Raw genomic sequence first — 18,903 nt, 5'->3', positions numbered from 1 at the left:
TTTGTGGAAAAGCTGAGTTTTGAATATGTTAATTTTGAGACATCCAGAAGATTATCAACTCGGCAGTTGTATATTGAGTCCCACGCTAGAAATAAAAAGATGCCCTGAGCTAGAGACAGAAAGTTGGGAGTCATGAGAATAGAGATGGTATTTAAATCCATGGGACTGGATCTGCTCACCTAGTAAATAAGCATATATAGAGAAGGGTCCACTCCAATATTTAGGACTGGGAAGAACAGGGAGAATTGGCAAAGGATGTAGTCGTCCCTATTCCTGCTATATCAAATCACCACAAACTCAGTGGCTTAAAATAATACAAATTTATTAACTTACACTTTTGGAGGTCAGAAGTATAAAGAGTCTTATAGGACTAAAATCAAGGTATCAGCGTAACTGCATTCCTTCTGGAGACTATAAGGGAGAATCCTTTCCTGGTCTTTTCCAGTTTCTAGAGGCATCCCGCAGCCTTGGCTCCTGGCAGCAACACACTCCAACCTCTGCTGCTGTCATGACATCTTCTCAGACTCTGACCCTCCTGCCCACCTCTTTCCCTTATAAAAAGCATTGTGATACATTCAGCCCACCAAATAATCCAGGATAATCTCCCCACATCAACATCCCCAATTTAATTACATCTGCAAAATCTCTTTTGCCATGCAAGGTAGCATATTCACAGGGTTCAGAAATTAGGACATGTATACATTAGAGGGGCAGTATTCTACATACCGTAAAGGTTAAATAGGGGATTTAGTGAACTAACCAGAGAAGTAGAAAAGAATGACGTACTCCAGAGTGCGTGAAGGAAGAGTTTCAAGAAAGAAAGAGTGACCACTGTACAAAATGTTGCTGCTAATTTGATTAGGATGAAGACTGACAACAGGCCACTGGTCTTAATGTGGAGATCACTGGTGACATTTCCCAGAGCTACTACCATGGAGTGATGGGTGTAAGCCAGTTTTCCACGGATTCAAAAGACAATGGAAAGCTCCTTTCTTTCCTCCCTTCCTTCTTTTGAGGGTAGGCCATCAAGGATAGGAAGGCAGGCTGCAGGCCTACCCAAAAAGGGTGGGAAGGTAGAACCCATGGCTCCCATGAGTAGGACAAACTGGCACTCCAAGGCAGCCCGGCAGGGTCAGGAAATTGCCTATATACAGAAGGGCTGAGTAACTAAGTAAATAGACTTGAGGAAAACTGGAAGTAGGGTTCTTCATGTCTAAGAAGGGAGCTATAAACATGGAAAGGTGGAAAGAGAGGAAAATTCAGAATAAATTCTGTGTTGTTGGACTAGTACTAGAGGTATTGATGCAAACTCACGGTTTCCAATAGATACAGAAATAAATATGGATGCTAATGTGTGCACAAGTATATGTGTATATTCATACATAACATTTCGAACTGCCCATTGAGAGGGCCTGAGAGCAGTGACACCCCAATAGCAAGGAGCACAACTAGTCCCAGATCTTGGTTTCTAAACACTATACTCTCCACTAAAAGGAAACAGGGCTCCTTAAAGAAACGGCTGATACATGGCTTCGTCAAGGCTAAGGTACAAGATGAGCCTGGAACATCTTGTGTCAGAAAGGAATGGCTCAGAAAATGACAGGACACAGAAGCCAGGTTGAAGGTTCCTACAGGCCAAATATGAGACAAATGTAAGTATCACACTTGCTGATTTCAAAACACACTATAAAGCCACAGTAATTAAAACAGCTTGGTACTGGTATAACAGACATATAGACCAATGGAATAGAATTGAGAGCTCAGAAATAAATCCATATATCTATGGTCAACTGATTTTCGACAAGCGTGCTAAGTCCATTCAATGGGGAAGGAAGAGTCTCTTCAATAAACGGTGCTGGGAAAATTGGATTTCCACAAGCCGAATAAGGATCCACGCCTCATACCATATACAAAAACCAATTCAAAACAGATCAAGCACCTAAATGTGATAACTAAAACCATTAAAATTCTTAGAAGAAAATGTAGGGGCATGCCTGTGAAACAGGTTTTAATGATAGATTATCATATATGACAACAAAAGCATGAGCAGCAAAAGACGAAGCAGATAAATGGGACCTCACAGAAATTAATTACTTTTGTTCATTAAAGGACTTTATCAACAAAGTGAAAACACAATCTATAGATTGGGAGAAAATTTTCAGGAACCATATATCCAATAAGGGTCTAATACCCAAAATATATTAAAAAAAAGTTTACAACTACTTATAGACAAACAATCCAATCACAAAGTAAGCAAAGGATTTGACTAGACAGTTTACCAAAGAGGATATTCAAATGGCCGAACACATGAAATGATGCTCAGGTGTCACTAGACGTTGGAGAGATGCAAATCAAAACCTCACCCCTATTAGAATGGCAACGATGAAAAAACCAACCAAACAATAACAACAAACAGAAAACAAGAGGCGCTGCTGAGGTTGTGGAGAAACTGGAACCCTCATCCATTGCTAGTGGGAATATAAAATGGTACAGCCACTGTGAAAAACATTTCGGCGGTTCCTCAAAAAGTTGAACATAGAACTACCATAAGACCCAGCAATCCCAATCCTAGGTGTATACTCAGAAGAAGTGAATGCAGGAATGCAAACAGAAACCTCTACATCAGTGTTCACTGTAGCACTTTCCACAACAGCCAAAAGGTGGGAACAACCAAACATTCATCAACAAATGAATGGAAAAATAAAATGTGGTATATGCATACCATGGAACATATCCAGCCATAAAGAAAAACGATGTTGTGATGCATGCCACAACATGGGTGAACCTCGAAAACATCATGCTGAACGACGTAAGTCTGTCACAAAAGGACAAATACTGTACGAACTCATATGAAATAAGCAAATACATGGAAATGAAAAATTAATAGTGGTTACCAGGTGTGGGTCGCTATGAGTTGGAATCGACTCGATGGCAATGGGTTTGGTTTTTTGTTTGTTTTTCTACTGGGGGGCAGAAGGGAGCGGGGAAGGGGGAGCTTTTGCTTAGGGGACATTGAGCTTATGTTAACGGTGGTAGAATGATTTCCAAAAGGATAGAAAGAATGGTTGCACAACCTGAAGAATATAATCAGTATCACTGAATTGTAAATGTAGAAATTGTTGAGTTGGCATATATTGTGTATATTTTCACCACAATTAAAAAAATTCACATAAAATAAAAAGCACCAATATGAGATTATTAGAAAGGATTAAGAGGGGAATCTCATTAATCCACTGTGAAAATTGCTAATGCCCTTTACATACTCTATGTTTAGCCAACACACTCAGGTAAATCTTATCTGCTTGAGAAACTCTATTTGGCATAACTGTCTAAGTTTACTATTCCTTTCAAAACACATTTAAACCAGGCTCTTTCACGTTCAGAGAAAAATGCTGCACAGGGAATAAAAATGTTGTTTTCTTATTACTACCTTTTCACCAGGGTCATAGAAAGTGCTCTCCAGATGTACCATGACTGAATGCTCTTCACCATGACCACATTGACGACATCAAATTTTTGAGGTATGTATCCATCAGAAATTTTCAGAGAATCCAAGGTGAAAAACACAGTATCATCTAACACCCCACTTCTTTCATAGAAGCTAGTGATGCAGACCTGTAAATACAATAAATGAAAATGTTTATTTAAAAGCATACACTGTCTCTCTGGCTCTAAACCTGTAGTTCACTCCAAATCAGTGATTCCTAATCTGACTGGCACTTTTGAAACACCAGGAGTGCTTTGTAAAAATATTCATGCCCAGACCCCATCTCAGACCAATTAAATCAGAATCTCTGGGGATGGATCTCAGATGAGAAACACTGCTCTAAATATTACACAAAATGTTTATTAACCTCTATAGTCAACAGTTAGGAAACCCTGGTGGCGTAGTGGTTAACAGCTATGGCTGCTAACAAAAAGGTTAGCAGTTCGAATCCACCAGGCACTCCTTGGAAACCCTTTGGAGCAGTTCTACTTTGTCTAATAGGGTCGCTATGAGTGGGAATCGACTTGATGGCAATGTTTTTTTTTTCTTTATAGTTACGGTTGAGAGAATGAAAGGGGTTGAGTAAGAAAGGAATGCGGTGGTAAGGTGACCTTCATTTTTCCCCTACTTCCTCTGTCACATTCCAAGCTCATTCCTCCATCTGCACCTTTGTGCAAAGTGAATTTCCAACTCCTTTTCAGTCTCCACTGCTCAAATCATAACCCAATTTTTATAGGTAAGCCCAAGTCCCATGATCCACTTCAGTCATACTTTCCCAACAATTCTCTGGCATACAAATTGTTTTTGTTCCTTTTGTTCTCAGAACATTCTAAGACTTCTCCAATAAATTACATAATTTAAAACTTATTTTATATGCCTTCTATAAACCCCATAAAAAACCCATTGCTGTTGAGTCGACTCCGACTCATAGTGACCCTATAGCACAGAGTAGAACTGCCCCACAGGGTTTCCAAGGAGTGCCTTCTATATAGTATTCTCTAATTATTTCCTTTCAGCAGTACAGCCTTTTCAATAAGAAACTAGGCTCCTCTTTGGCAAAGAATGTGTTTTCTCCTATTTTTCTAGATTTTCCAGCATACTCAATAGAATTCTGGGCAGTGGAAATTATTATTAATGGAAGGTTTGGTAGAAACAAATGACAAATAGAACATGTAATCGAATTACCTTATCCACATGTCTGCAGTTCATGGGCTTCACTGAGATTATATTGAGCTTTGATGTGCCTGGCTTGACAGAATAATCAGCTTCTACCCAGTCACCCTTATAAGGCTCAAATCCTAAAACAGCCAGGGAGAGAAATTTAGTTTAATAATCTCTAGTTTTTAACAATATTAATTTTCACAAGTTACTTTGAATTAGTGTAGTACCTGAAAATATTTTTATTAGATCTGAGATACATTTTCGACACTTTAAAACATGTATGCTGTAAGTTTTTTTCTATCAGAAAGAAAGTTTATAATACTTTAGGCATTGATTCTCCTCTACTGATTTGACAAAGTCATATGGAGAAAGCAGCAGCTATGCATTACGGCCCAATCTTTTCTGAAGCAGCACTGGCCACATTCACAAGTCCTTCGAGAGAAGCAGTAAAGCACACAGGTAAGAGCGCACATTTGAACCTAGCTGCCTGAGTTCAAATCTTGATGCTGCCACTTAGCTTACAACCATGGTCAAGGTACATAACCTTTCTGCGACTTGGTTCTTCACTTATAAAATAATAATACTTACATATAGAGTTCCTGGGACAATCAATATGTGTAAAACTCAGAGAATAGTGCCTTGTACATAATTAGCACCAAATAAGTGCTGACTGCTATCAGTGATAGCAATAGCAGTGAGAAATACTGCTACTGTAATAATGAGTCAATTTTCCCAGACTTCTTTTAGGCCTGATGATGAACTCTAAGATATACACCTTACATTTTATAGTTAAAAATATGAACAAATAATTACAAACAGATTTTCACAGTAAGTTAAAAATAAGTCACAGGATACAAAGGTACCAGCAGGGATTTGGAACAAGTGGAAATCTCAAGCAGTATAAAGTAGGACTCTAATTTGGTACAGCCACATCAGAAAACTGGCAACATCGACTAATTTGAACATTTGTTTATGCTGTGACCTAGCATTTCCTATTTCCTTCATAGTACTTTCCTTGTTCCTTCCTCCTCATTTCCTTTACAAGCAAATTTCAGAATGACCTAAGATGCAAGCCTTGGGCCTGTCCTCTGGTGTCCTCTCTCTATTTGTTTGGTGTGGCTTTATATAATATTCATAGGCTTATCAATCCAAAATGTGTATACATCCACCTCCAACCAACCTCAGATTCATATATCCAAGTGCCTACTACAATTATTAGGTTGTAAGTTGAGCTCTTGCTATTCTCATGCACTCAACAATGTTGTGCCTCTCAGTCTTCCACATCTCAAATAAGTAACTCCATTCTTACCATTACTCAAACCAAAAACTTTGGAGTAATGCTCAACTCTTCTTTGCTTCGCGCCAAAGATCCAATATATCAGCCAATACTTCCATCTCTACCTTTAAAATATATCCATACAGAATCACACTCTTTACAGCCTCCATGCCTACCTTGGTCCAAGTGTCTATCAATCTCTCACCAGGACTATTACAATGAATTACTAACTGATCTTCCTGATTTCTTCCTTGCCCCATATAGTCTCTTCTCAACAAAGCAGACAGGGTGAACATCTTAAAACACAACTTAGGTCAGAGTTCTGGCTTTTATATCCAGGAAGAGTAAAATGGCAAACTGCGTTGTGGGGCTGAGCTAATCTCCTCTTTTGTACCCAAGCTACATGGTAGCTGAATAAACTCAAATAGTATAAACAAATAATCACTTTAGGCATAAATAAAATCTTATAACATATCTGCTAATTACAAATAGAATTCAACAATGGGTGCATGCACACACATACATGGAAAGGTACATGGCTACCTCTACACCTTAGGTGAAGCGTATGAAAGATTTTTAAACCAACATATCCCTGTATACTTGCAATAGTTTTCAGTTAGATTAGAAATTCAATATTTATATGAACAAAAAAAATCCAGATATTAGCAACTGCACTCAACAAGTGAACAATAAGTGATAGTATGAGTTTAAAAAAATTACATGTTTGTCCCTATAGCATGAGTTTTAGAAGCACTATGTGTTATATGGAAACCCTGGTGGCGTAGTGGTTAAGTGCTACGGCTGCTAACCAAAGGGTCGGCAGTTCGAATCCGCCAGGCGCTCCTTGGAAACTCTATGGGGCAAGTGTACTCTGTCCTATAGGGTTGCTATGAGTCGGAATCGACTCAACGGCAATGGCAATGGCTAATGGCATGTGTTATATATTATTTCAACTCTAAAGGCTCACCTCAAACATGAAAGAGCACAGGCTGAAGCCAAGTACACTGTAGTAGTTATTCTAGTACTAAAATTCTCTAAAAAATGAAGCATGCACTAATTTGGCCCTTTTAAATAAGTAAATAAATCATACCTTTACAAACAACGTTTAGAGAGAAGTAAGTTGTCTTATTAATGAAGCCACCACCTTTCGTTAGAGAGGTAATATAACCAATTAAAATTTTGCTGCCAGATATTGATGGTCTACTACCACGATTATCAACGAAAGCATCCACCTGTAAGATAAGGAAACAGTTATTTCAAACATAGCGAAAGTTTTAAAATGAGAAATAATATGCTTAAATCATTGTTGTTCAAGAAATGTTTTAAACAACTATACTCGACAGTAGTATTTCAGATGACAAATACATTCTAGATATGGGATGATGGTAAAAATAATGCCTGAGCTTTATATATTAAAATGCATCTAAAAACATTTTAAAAATATTAATTGTGTACCCACCAGGTTTAATGTGCTGATAGTATTAGATTCAAAGATAAAAAATACACTGTCCCTGTCCTCCAGGAATTCACAATAACTGGAGATAACAGACAAAAATAACTACTAATTCAAAGCGAGCTGTGATAAATGTCATAAAACAAATTAAAAATTGGCTCCTGAGAATTCCCTGGAAAGAGAAAGTTGCAGACTGGGAAGTAGAGGGAGTTTCTTGGAGTAAGGGGGATTTGACCTGAGCTGTGAAATGGAACGATTTTACCTGGCAAAAGGGAATGGGGTGAAGGGTAGGGACAGGGAGACAAAGAGGAGAAAAAACACAAGTTAGAGAAACAGGAAGGAAAACCATAAGATTAAAGATCGGGGCCCTGGAGGGACTGAAGCATGAGCTAAAGTTGAAAAAATAGACTTAAACTGGAGAGGGTTCTTAAAAAAAGACAAGATAAATCAGACCTATAATTAATCTATAATAGGGAGGCATCCAAAATTCTCTGTCTATTTAAAGTATAATAGTTTTTATTTTACATTTTGTTTCATTTCATTACATAAACAATACATATTCATGATGCAAAACTATTAAACACTGTCTAATATTGCTAACTTAAAAAAAAAGCATAAGCATATTATTCAAGTTATCCAGGTGCCCACCAGAAAAGCTAAAAGTAGAAGCCATGATAAGAACCACGTCTGAAGAATTAAAGTTGGAATGGAGGGCATAAAGGGAGATTTCTGACTTTTCATTTTATACCCTTCTCGAGTTTGAACTATTTATTATAATTTTTATGTGTATATAAAACTTTTCAATTTAAAGAAAGTCGACAGTAAGCACTGAATGACCAGCTGCTATCTAAATAGTATTAATAAAGTATATCTCAACCATCTGAGAAAGCAGCAGAAAAAGTTCAGTAGGTATGCAATCTACCAAATGATATAGCAAAAATCAATACTTTTACTATACAGGAAGAAAATATCAGTTTGAAAACACAGTGTAAAATTATGTTGATAATGAACAAAAACATAAAAAAAATCTTGGAAATACACTTAGCAAGAATGTGCAGAACCTATTCAAAGAAAACTATCAAACATTTCAGAAGCATGTAAGAGAAGAAACATGCTTTGTTGGGAGAGACTATCGTCAATATACCAATTCTCCCTAAATTCAATCGATAAGCTCAATGCTATCTCAATAAAAAATCCCCCCCCCCAAAAATCCCAACAGATTTTGTTGTTGTTGGGAGGGAGGAGGGAGAGTTAACAGAACGATTTTTAAAATTCATCCAGAAAAACCAACATATAAGATTGGCCAAGAAAATTAAAAATAAACTTAAAAATAAAAGTTTGACAGCAAAACTAGGCTACCAAATTCTATACTGAAATGCGTTATCACATGTCAGTAATTCAAACCTTTTGATCATACAACCAAGGTAAGACAACACAATCAATATAATAGGGAGTCCCAATAGATTCAAATGCTTGTGGTAATGTATATGTACCATTTCAACTCAGTGTGGAAAAGGTGGATTATTGAATTAATGGTATGGGAATAACTGGATAGCCACTAGCAAAACAAGATATGGATTCTTCTCAGTCTATACTGCCAAATAAATTCCAGACAGACTAAATGATTGGATGTGAATAAATAAGTAACTTTCAAAGAAAACCTAAGTGAATATTTGTGTGTATTATAAAGTAGAATAAGCCTCCCTAAGGAATCTTCCAAACCCATTCCTGTTGAGTCAATTTTAACTCATAGCGACCCTACACGACAGAGTAGAACTGTCTCACCAGGTTTCCAAGGCTGTAAATCTTTACGGAAACAGGCTGCCACAAATTTCCCCTGCGGAGCGGTTGTTGGGTTCAAACAACAGCCAAGTGCTTTAACCGCTGCACCGCTAGGGTTATTCTAAAGAATCTTACTGAACCCAAAAGTCACAATAGATAAGACGGACATATTTATAGTACATATAGTGCATAAAGTACATAAAAATTACACTCTATAAAACAAAGTCAAAAGAGGTGTCTTGGGGGAAATATTTGCCAAGTCTTCATACGATAATTTCCCTAACAAAGCTCTAATTTCCCTAGCAAATAGTTCGAACAATCCTAAGATATAAGTAGTGCTAATAAAAGAAATGTTGCTCCACTCATACTAACATTTAAAGAAAGGCAAAATAAAATGATGACAACTACTTTTCACTTTCTCAGACTGGCCAAGATTTGACAGACCAATTATATCTCCATCCTTTTCAAACTGGCAAACAGGCAGTCTCACACCCTGCTGCTGAGACTGCAAATTAGCACAGCGGAGCTCAAGGATTATTTGATGGTAACCATTAAAACCGTAAATATCTGGTTGCACAACACTGTAAATTTACTAAAAAAAGGCTTTCAATTGTACTCTTAACATGTGACAATTTTATGGTATGTCCATTATACCTCAATAAAGCTGTTTTAAAAAATGCTTAAAATGCACATCCTTTGACCCAGTGATTCCACTTCTACAAATGCATATCACAGAAAGTAATTTTTATGTGAAAAAATCCATTTCTCAAGTGAAGAAAGGACGTTAAGAATAAAATTAATTATCATTGTTGATCATATATTTTAAATGCTAGAATAACACATAATAATCTATACTTTTATTAACAGAAAAAACAACAGATATAAAAACAAAGGCACTCACACAGTGAGGCTTCAAATTCCATTCTTTATCCATTATATTGGGTATATCAAAGAGATCGAATAAATACAAGAAAAGCAAGGCTCAAGTCACACCAGGAATAGAGACTATCCCCAAATTCATGCAAATCTTACTTTGATCGCTTTCAATCCATGAGATGTTTCATCGTCTTTCACAACTGCGGTAACTTTTTGTCCAACATTTAGAAGCACATTGTCAGTCACAATGTCATTAGTAAAGTAGATTAACTCATTAATCAAGCCATAATCATCACAGAACCTTGTCACAACTCCCTGCACGGTATTCAACTTGCTGTCATCTATGAAATGGATAAACAAAAGGTTACATTAATTAATCTCAAAAGCAAAAAACCGGTTCCATCTTTCCTCTGTATAGCACAGAAGCTACATGCCGCAGGCAATGGAGCGCTGTGGTTCAGAGCATTAGTCTGGAGCCAGACTGCCTGGGTTTGAACCATGGCTCCTTCACTTACCATCTGTGTGACCCGGGAACATTTCTTAACCTCTCTGATGCGCTTTTCATCTGTAATACCAGGACAATAATAATATTTCCCTAATAGGGTTGTTGTATTAACTGACACATCCATTACCCGGAGGTGCCTCAGAAGGAAGACAAGCCTGGTGATCTGCTTCTGAAAGGTAACAGCCTTGAAAACCCTATGGAGTAGTTCTACTCTGAACGCATGGGGTGACCATTAGTCGGAAATGACTCCATGGCAACTAACAACAACATTATTATATAACTTTATCATTATCATCAACACCATCAGCAGCAGCATCTAGAGATTCTTAAACATCTTGCCAGATGAAGCACTAAAAGAGATCTGGGGATTTAAGTCTAGCCCCACAGTGCATCTGACTCACAGCGGGAAGTTTTGCGTCCGAACGAGCACAGATGGTAAGGGACAGTTTGGGATCTGAACCCAGGCAGTCTGCCTGCAGAACCACGCTCTGAACCTCAGCACCACAGCTGCCTCCCCAGACTTGGGTGAATTGACAGGATAGATGGGAAGAATCTTGATTATACTACATTACACAATCAGAAACTAAGAAAATATTGATAAAGTGAGAAACTGGGTAACATTTGTTAGATGAAATCATTATCACAGAAGAAGGTGTAAGGGGCGAGGGAGAGAGCTGTCACTCAGGCACATGGAAACCTGCCAAAGACTCTTCCATGTGGCCCTTTTGGTAAAATCAGGGATAATTAGTAGATGCTACAATAAGGGATTTCAGCCAAAACCTGAGCAGCCCTCTAGGACAAAGGTGTGCTAAGACTCAGCCACCTCTGGAAGGGGTTCAAACTTAGCTGGCAGAAAAGCCTAAGAGCTTCAAGCTCCAGGAAAACAGGTACCTCTGCTGAGAGAATAGTGTTGACCAAAGAGGCATCCCTTTGAAAGTACCATCCTGAACTCACTGTGAAATTACTCTTGTAGAAATAACTGCCTCCAGAGGCTGAGAACTAAGAGGTTAGGAACGTGGATGCTGGGTCTGACTGCCTGGGTGTGAATTCTGCTTCACCACATTCCAGCTGTGCACGCCTTTACCTGTCGGGGTCTCCCTGACTCTGCTGTAAAATGAACCTGGTAATACTACCACCGTGTTCATTATTGCTGTTGTTGTTAGGTGCCGTCCAGTCGATTCTGACTCATGGCCACCCCATGTGATAGAGAACGGTCCCATAGGGTTTTCTAGGCTGTAATCTTTATTGGAAGCAGAACGCCAGGTCTTTCTCCCGAGGTGCTGGGGTTCCAGCCGACAACAGTTTGGTTACCAGCGGAGCCATTTAATTAACTATTGTGGCACCAGGGCTCCTTATCTCGTTCACTGGACTTTAAAAAAAATTGCGTGAGGATTAATGCTCATAAGGCCCTTAGCCCAGTGCCTGGCACAAGAACTCAACACACATGAGACAAAAGGGCAAGTCAGAGCAGTGATGAGCCATCCGAGGAAACTTTGTCACGTTTTAACCGACTCCTCCGACAAAATGCCTGTCTTCACAAGCACCCACTGAGCGTCCACTCGGTGCCAGACTCTGGGGCAGGATTTTAGGCTACAAGGGCGAGCAAGTTAAACACAGTTACTGCCCGCCTCTGCTACCAAGTGCGCCATTCACCCACTTGGCTTGAAAAGATCTTTCGGAAACGAAATCAAATTGACCCTCAAACCAGGGCAATCCACTACTACTGGAAATATAAAAAGGAATCTGTTCCATGTTCACATAGCATCTGCACAAGATAACCTCCAAAAGCCTCTGGGGTAATGGAGGCGTGGGGCTGCCCGCCAGAGGCCTTCTTTGCCAACACCATCGCCACTTCCGACCATTTCTTAGGGACTCTTGACTACGAGACACCTCCCTCACACAAGATGGCGTCCTCCGCCCCCTCGGCCCTGCCCCCTCGGCCCTGCCCCCCCCCGGCCCTGCCCCCCCCCGGCCCTGCCCCCTCCCGCCACCGCCCTCCCCGCCCCCCGGACCCCGCCCCCGCCAGCAAGCCTGCCTGAGAGCCTGCCCCCTAGGCCTGGGACCCGAAGAGGAGCACACCCCTATGGGAAGGCCCTTGCGGGTGGGGTGCAGACACAGTGGATACCTTTTGAGAGCTCTGGCTGCCCAGGCCGCTCCTGATTTAAGGTGTTCAGCCTCCTCCAGAAAAAGTTCAGGGCCCTAATCACATAGTGGAACATGGTTCCGTTGTCTTCGTCTGAGGTCTGACTGGCGACCACGAGAGACGCGGGGCGAGTCCTGCCTCAGTGGCGGCCTCCGCCTCCCAGCCGCCCTCTGGTCACAGTAGCCGCTCAGGGGCCAAGCCTCTTCTCCTTGGCCTCTGTGCTGCTCCTCTTACAGGTGCTGTGGCGACAGCCACCACCTGAGGAACGGGCGCTTATGCCCCGTGGTCCTCAGCGCGTGCCCCGCCCTCCGCCGATGCTCAGCCAATGGTGGAGCAGCGCGCGAAGCATCGCCCACAAAGATGCCGCCAGCCAGTGGACTGATGTTGTGGCTCCTCCCACCAACGAAGAGGGCGGGAACACAGTTGGCCGCAGGGAAACGCTTCATATAGAAGCCCTTGTGTGCACCTTAGAAGGTTGAGGTGTAATCTGTGGGGGTTCTCTGGAAAGATTGAGTTCCAGGCCTCGAATGTGGGGCAACCCCCATACCTCCTGCCTCAGAGTCCCTTTCTTTTTGTCTCTGGGCGTCCTCCTCTCTAGCACAGAGAATTTGAAAGCAAGGGCTTTCAGTACAATGTTATATCCTACCACACATCTTGTGGGAAAAAAAGACAAGCTTCATATCCATTGTGGCTTCAAAACTCAGGCTGGACCTAGTTCTGCTTGGAAGCTCATGCCGACAGTGGTTTTATAGCAAAACACTCCTTGGAGAAATGGTTCCATTATCGGTGCCCATAAGCGAAGTGTCACACTAAGTGGCCTGAGCCTGGTTACCTTATGGGTGGAGACACCCATCCTCCCTTTATTCAAGAAATATTCAGGGAGGGAGATGTAAGTTAAATCGTGGACTTCCCTATGCAACCAGTTAAAATACTTTGCAGTATTTAATTTCTTGTTTATTTTATCAGAAAATTTAAAACTAAAACAACCTTTCTTCACATTATTTTCAAGTAAATCTGAATCTAGGTCAAGCTTATTACCTTGTATCTAGCAGATTTGTGATAAAATATGTTGCTGATTCAGTATGGATGATTACTAAAGCTAAAACAGTGTAATAAAATCATGTTAAGAACATCAGTGTGATGCACAGACTGTCCAGGTTATAATTCGTCTGGTTAACTCTGTTCTTGGTGCTTTTTCCAGGGCATTTCTTTTACTACCATTGCCATCCAGTCGATTTCAACTCCTAGTGACTCTATAGGACAGAGTGGAGCTGACCCCTGGGGTTTCCAAGGCTGTGATCTTTACATAAGCAGACTGCCACATCTTTCTCCTGAGGAGCTGCTAGTGGGTTCAGACCTTCCCGTTAGCAGCCAAGTGCTTAACCATTGTGCCACCAAGGCTCCTTTACTAACTCCATTAGGGAACAAAATGTGGTGAGCATGAATTGAAAATGAGAAGGTTCCAATAACAAGAAGTCTTCATAGGTAGATGGACTGCCTCTGGTGCTGGACTGTTCCTGCCCCTGGTAGGTGAGCAGCCAAAGCCCAGCTGAATCTTGTTTCGGCTAAGTCCCTCTGAAGTGCTGTTAGGCACATTTATAGGAGACATACATTCCATAAGCCCAGTGCCATCAAGTCAATATGTTAAGGATACATTCCATAGGCAGAGCAGTTAAAAGGGAATCTCATTCCTGGCTGGGCCTTTCCCACTGGGCTTTAGAGGACATTCAGATACAGCAGTCTTCTCCCATCCATTCCCATCAAATCCCCAGAATGTGGAGCAAGAAACCAATTTCTCCATTCTCAGGCTTCTTGCTGCCCTTTCTCCCACCATTCTCACTCCTCTCTCCTAACAAAGAATCCTAAGGAGGAGGAGGCCCAGTAATTGCCTGACCAGCCAGGATTCTCCTTAGTGGGCTGCTGAGGGCACTGAGTGACGGTACCCACCTGTGTTAATAACCCTGACCCTGTTATACTCCTTAGGGTTTTAAATTAATAACCCAGTATTTAAATTGATTTGACCTTTACTTTAATTACTAAATGCACACAGACACACACTCTGATGCAATTAAATTTCAGATTCTCAAAGTTCAAAGGTCAGATATTATGTTTAATTTAGTTTGGACTCAAACTTTTCCTGAATCAATCAGCAATAAACTGGAGTTGTAAATAAGAGAAATAATTTACACATAGCTTTTCCTCTTCTTACTTAGAATATATTTTCTATCCCATTTTAAATATTGTGGTTCCTAGAGGAACCTGTACACAGATCAAGAGGCAGTTGTTTGAATAGAACAAGGGGATACTGAAGGTTTAAAGTCAGGAAAGGTGTATATCAGGGTTGTATCCTTTCAACATACCTGTTCAATCTATATGCTGAACAAATAATCCGAGAAGCTTGAATATATGAAGAAGAACCTGGCATCAGGATTGGAGGAAGATTCACTAACAACCTGCGTTATGCAGATGACACAACCTTCCTTGCTGAAAGTGGAGAGGACTTTAAGCACTTACTGATGAAGATCAAACACCACAACCTTCAGTATGGATTATACCTCAACAGGAAGAAAACCAAAATCCTCACAACTGGACCAATAACCAATACTGTGATAACCAGGGAAAAGACTGAAGTTGTCAAGGATTTCATTTTACTTGGATCCACAATGAACACACATGGAAGCAGCAGTCAAGAAATCAAAAGACACATTGCATTGGGCAAATCTGCTACAAAAGACCTCTTTACGGGGCCAAGATGGCTGACTAGGTAGAAGCTACCTCGGATCCCTCTTGCAACAAAGACTCGGAAAAACAAGTGAATCAATCACATACATGACAATCGATGAACCCTGACCATCAAACACAGATCTAAAGAGTTGACCTGAGTGACAGAGGCTGAGAACGAGCAACCACGGGGAAGCAACGACTGTTTTTGGAGCCTGGAGCCAGTGTCCCAGTCAGAAAACCTTGGCGCTGGGCTTTGGACTGGGCACAGGGGAGCTGAGCACGGCATCCTGAGACGGCGAAAACATGGGATGCAGCCCTAGCCCCCAGAAGTGACCTCGGAGGAAGCCCAGCCAGTGCACGCAGGCAGTGCAGCAACGTGGCTGACAGAAGGAGAAGTCACCGGGAGGCAGCGACTGGTTTTGGAGCTTTGAGTGTGGTGTCCCAGCCGGGAAACCTTGGCGCTGGGCGTTGGACTGGGAGCAGAGGAACTGACCATGGCTTCTGAGACAGCACAAGCACAGGACGCAGGCCTGACCCTCGGGGACAATCTCGACCCAGCCAACGCACACAGGCTACACACCCCTCGGGAATCTCAGATAAAACAGTCATCACCAAGCAAGATAAGTAACTTTGTCTATATTCTGGGGAGCTACTCTCTCCTATCTATCAGATCCCTCCCCTCCCCTTCCCAGGCAGCTTCATTAACACTGGAATTTCCTGAGCCAGAGAGTGAAGTGCTCTGCAGTTTTTTTTTTGTGTCTTTTCCTAACCCATTCTCCTGGCCTGAGAGAAGCAGCTACAAAAAACCCAGGGAACAAAAATCCTTCCCTGACTTCCTGAAATTGGACTAAAAATACAGAACCAGCTCCAGCCAAGCATATGAGATCCACAGTCTTGGGCTTTCATCCCTACATGGAACAAGGTGGCTATTATAATGCAAAGGAAATTCTGAGAGGGATCTAACTGTAATTGTTTTAGCCGATTACTGGAAAGACAAGTTTCCTGGGTCTGATATATCTGCGTATTAAGCAGAGCCCTCACTGACCCACAACGGGGAACTGAGGGCTGAAGCTCCCTCCAGACCTCCTAGCCTCCTGCCTTAGGGGTCTCAGGATGGTGACAGCTACCAATCTGTAGAGGTACATGCATTGGATGCCTAAGGTACAGCTGCAGAGCCCTCCCACCAAAGTGCCTTAGGAATAGAGACACACCTAACTCACTGGCACTTGGGGGAAGCCTGTCAGCATCCTGCCCCCCCTAGAGTGTGAACCCCTGCTGCTACTAGAATCTGGTGCATAAACCTATCTCCTCTACTCCTCTAGGTGGACAGGTGACAGTCTGCACCATGCACTTGGTGACACAAAATCAGATTCTACTCAAGAATAGTGAATGGAATCTTAGGCTTATATATCTGTTAACAGCCCAAACCAGCTGGTAATAGGACATAAGTGAGTCAAGGGTTACAACAATCAAGACAGCGGAATCTAGTAGCCCATCTAAGTATATTGAAAGAAAGCAAAACAAGATAAGACTCAGTGAGCAAATATAGAATAAATCACTACAATATCTCAGTGATGGCTTGGAGACTGCAGTCTATATCAAACCACATAAAGAAGCAGACCATGATTGCTCCTACAACTCCGCAAACTAAAGAATCAAAATCTTTCCCAAATGAAGATATAATCCTGGAATTGCCAGATGCAGAATATAAAAACCTAATTTACAGAATGCTTCAAGACATCAGGGATGACCTCATAAATGAAATAAGGCAATCTACAGAAAACGCCAAGGAACACACTGATAAAGCAGTTGAAGAAATCAAAAAGATTATTCAAGAACACAGTGGAAAAATTAATAAGCTGCAAGAATCCATAGAGAGACAGCATTCAGAAATCCAAAAGATTAACAGTAAAATTACAGAATTAGACAACTCAATAGGAAGTCAGAGGAGCAGAATCGAGCAATTGGAATGCAGAGTGGGGGAGCTGGAGGATAAGGCAATCGACACCAATATAGCTGAAAAAAAATCAGATAAAAGAATGAAAAAAAAAAAAGGAAGAAACCCTAAGAATCATGTGGGACTCTACCAAGAAGAATAACTTACGTGTGATTGCAGTCCCAGAACAGGGAAGGATAACAGAAAATATAGAGAGAATAGTTGAAGATCTGTTGGCAGAAAACTTCCCTGACATCATGAAAGATGAAAGGATATCTATCCAAGATGCTCATCGAACCCCATTTAAGACTGATCCAAAAAGAAAAACACCAAGACATATTATCATCAAACTTGCCAAAACCAAAGATAAAGGCAAAATTTTAAAAGCAGCCAGGGATAAAAGAAAGGTCTCCTATAAAGAAGAATCAATAAGAATAAGTTCAGACTACTCAGCAGAAACCATACAGGCAAGAAGGCAATGGGATGACATATATAGAGCACTGAAGGAGAAAAACTGCCAGGAAAGGATCATATATCCAGCAAAACTCTCTCTCAAATATGAAGGTGAAATTAAAACATCTACAGATAAACACAAGCTTAGAGAATTTGCAAAACCCAAACCAAAGCTACAAGAAATACTAAAGGAAATTGTTTGGTCAGAAAACCAATAATATCAGATACCAGCACAACACAAGGTCACAGAACAGAGCAACCTGATATCAACTCAAATAGGGAAATCACAAAAACAAATTAAGATTAATTAAAAAAATGCTCAAAACAGGGAATCATTTAATTCAATATGTAAAAGATCACAATAATCAAAAAGAGGAACGAAATACAGGTGGCATAGAACTGCCATACGGAGAGGGATACAAGGCGATATAGGACAATACAAGTTAGGTTTTTACTTAGAAAAATAGGGATAAATATTGAGGTAACCACAAAGAGGTATAACAATTCCATAACTCAAAATAAAAACCAAGAAAAACATAACGACTGAGCAAACATAAATTCAACTACTATCAAAATGAGGAACACACAATTTACAAAGGAAAACGTCTCAGCACAAAAAAACTAAGTGGAAAAATGAAATTGTCAACAACACACACAAAAAGGCATCAAAATGACAGCACTAAACACGTACTTATCTATAATTACACTGAATGTAAATGGACTAAATGCACCAATAAAGAGACAGAGAGTCTCAGACTGGATAAAGAAACACGATCTGTCTATATGCTGCCTACGAGAGACACACCTTAGACTTAGAGACACAAACAAGCTAAAACTCAAAGGATGGAAAAAATATATCAAGCAAACCAGAAGCAAAAAAGAGCAGGAGTAGCAATATTAATTTCTGACAAAATAGACTTTAAAGTTAAATCCACCACAAAGGATAAAGAAGGGCACTACATAAAGATTAAAGGGACATTTGACCAGGAAGATATAACCATATTAAATATTTATGCACCCAATGAAAGGGCTGCAAGATACACACAAAAAACGTTAACAGAATTGAAAAGTGAGATAGACACCTCCCCAATTATAGTAGGAGACTTC

General features: G+C 40.6%; 1 protein-coding gene across 1 annotated transcript in view; it reads right to left on the bottom strand.

Annotated features, from left to right (window-relative positions):
• The window catches only part of LOC126069556 (RNA helicase Mov10l1-like), a 64,753-nt gene extending 51,994 nt beyond the window's left edge, over positions 1 to 12,759 (bottom strand). Inside the window, exons 1-5 of the mRNA XM_049873036.1 lie at positions 12,666 to 12,759; positions 10,192 to 10,376; positions 7,015 to 7,156; positions 4,673 to 4,785; positions 3,431 to 3,615 (exon numbers count right to left, since the gene is read on the bottom strand). Of these exons, the coding sequence (XP_049728993.1) occupies positions 3,431 to 3,615; positions 4,673 to 4,785; positions 7,015 to 7,156; positions 10,192 to 10,376; positions 12,666 to 12,759 (719 nt within the window). The remainder of the gene's footprint in view (positions 1 to 3,430; positions 3,616 to 4,672; positions 4,786 to 7,014; positions 7,157 to 10,191; positions 10,377 to 12,665) is intronic.
• Positions 12,760 to 18,903: the final 6,144 nt, after the last annotated feature.

Source organism: Elephas maximus, chromosome X, assembly GCF_024166365.1.
Source record: "Elephas maximus indicus isolate mEleMax1 chromosome X, mEleMax1 primary haplotype, whole genome shotgun sequence".
In the NCBI taxonomy this organism is placed as follows: Eukaryota; Metazoa; Chordata; class Mammalia; order Proboscidea; family Elephantidae; genus Elephas; species Elephas maximus.
The sequence above is the reverse complement of the archived record's forward strand: the minus strand, read 5'-3'. Positions and strand labels throughout refer to the sequence as shown.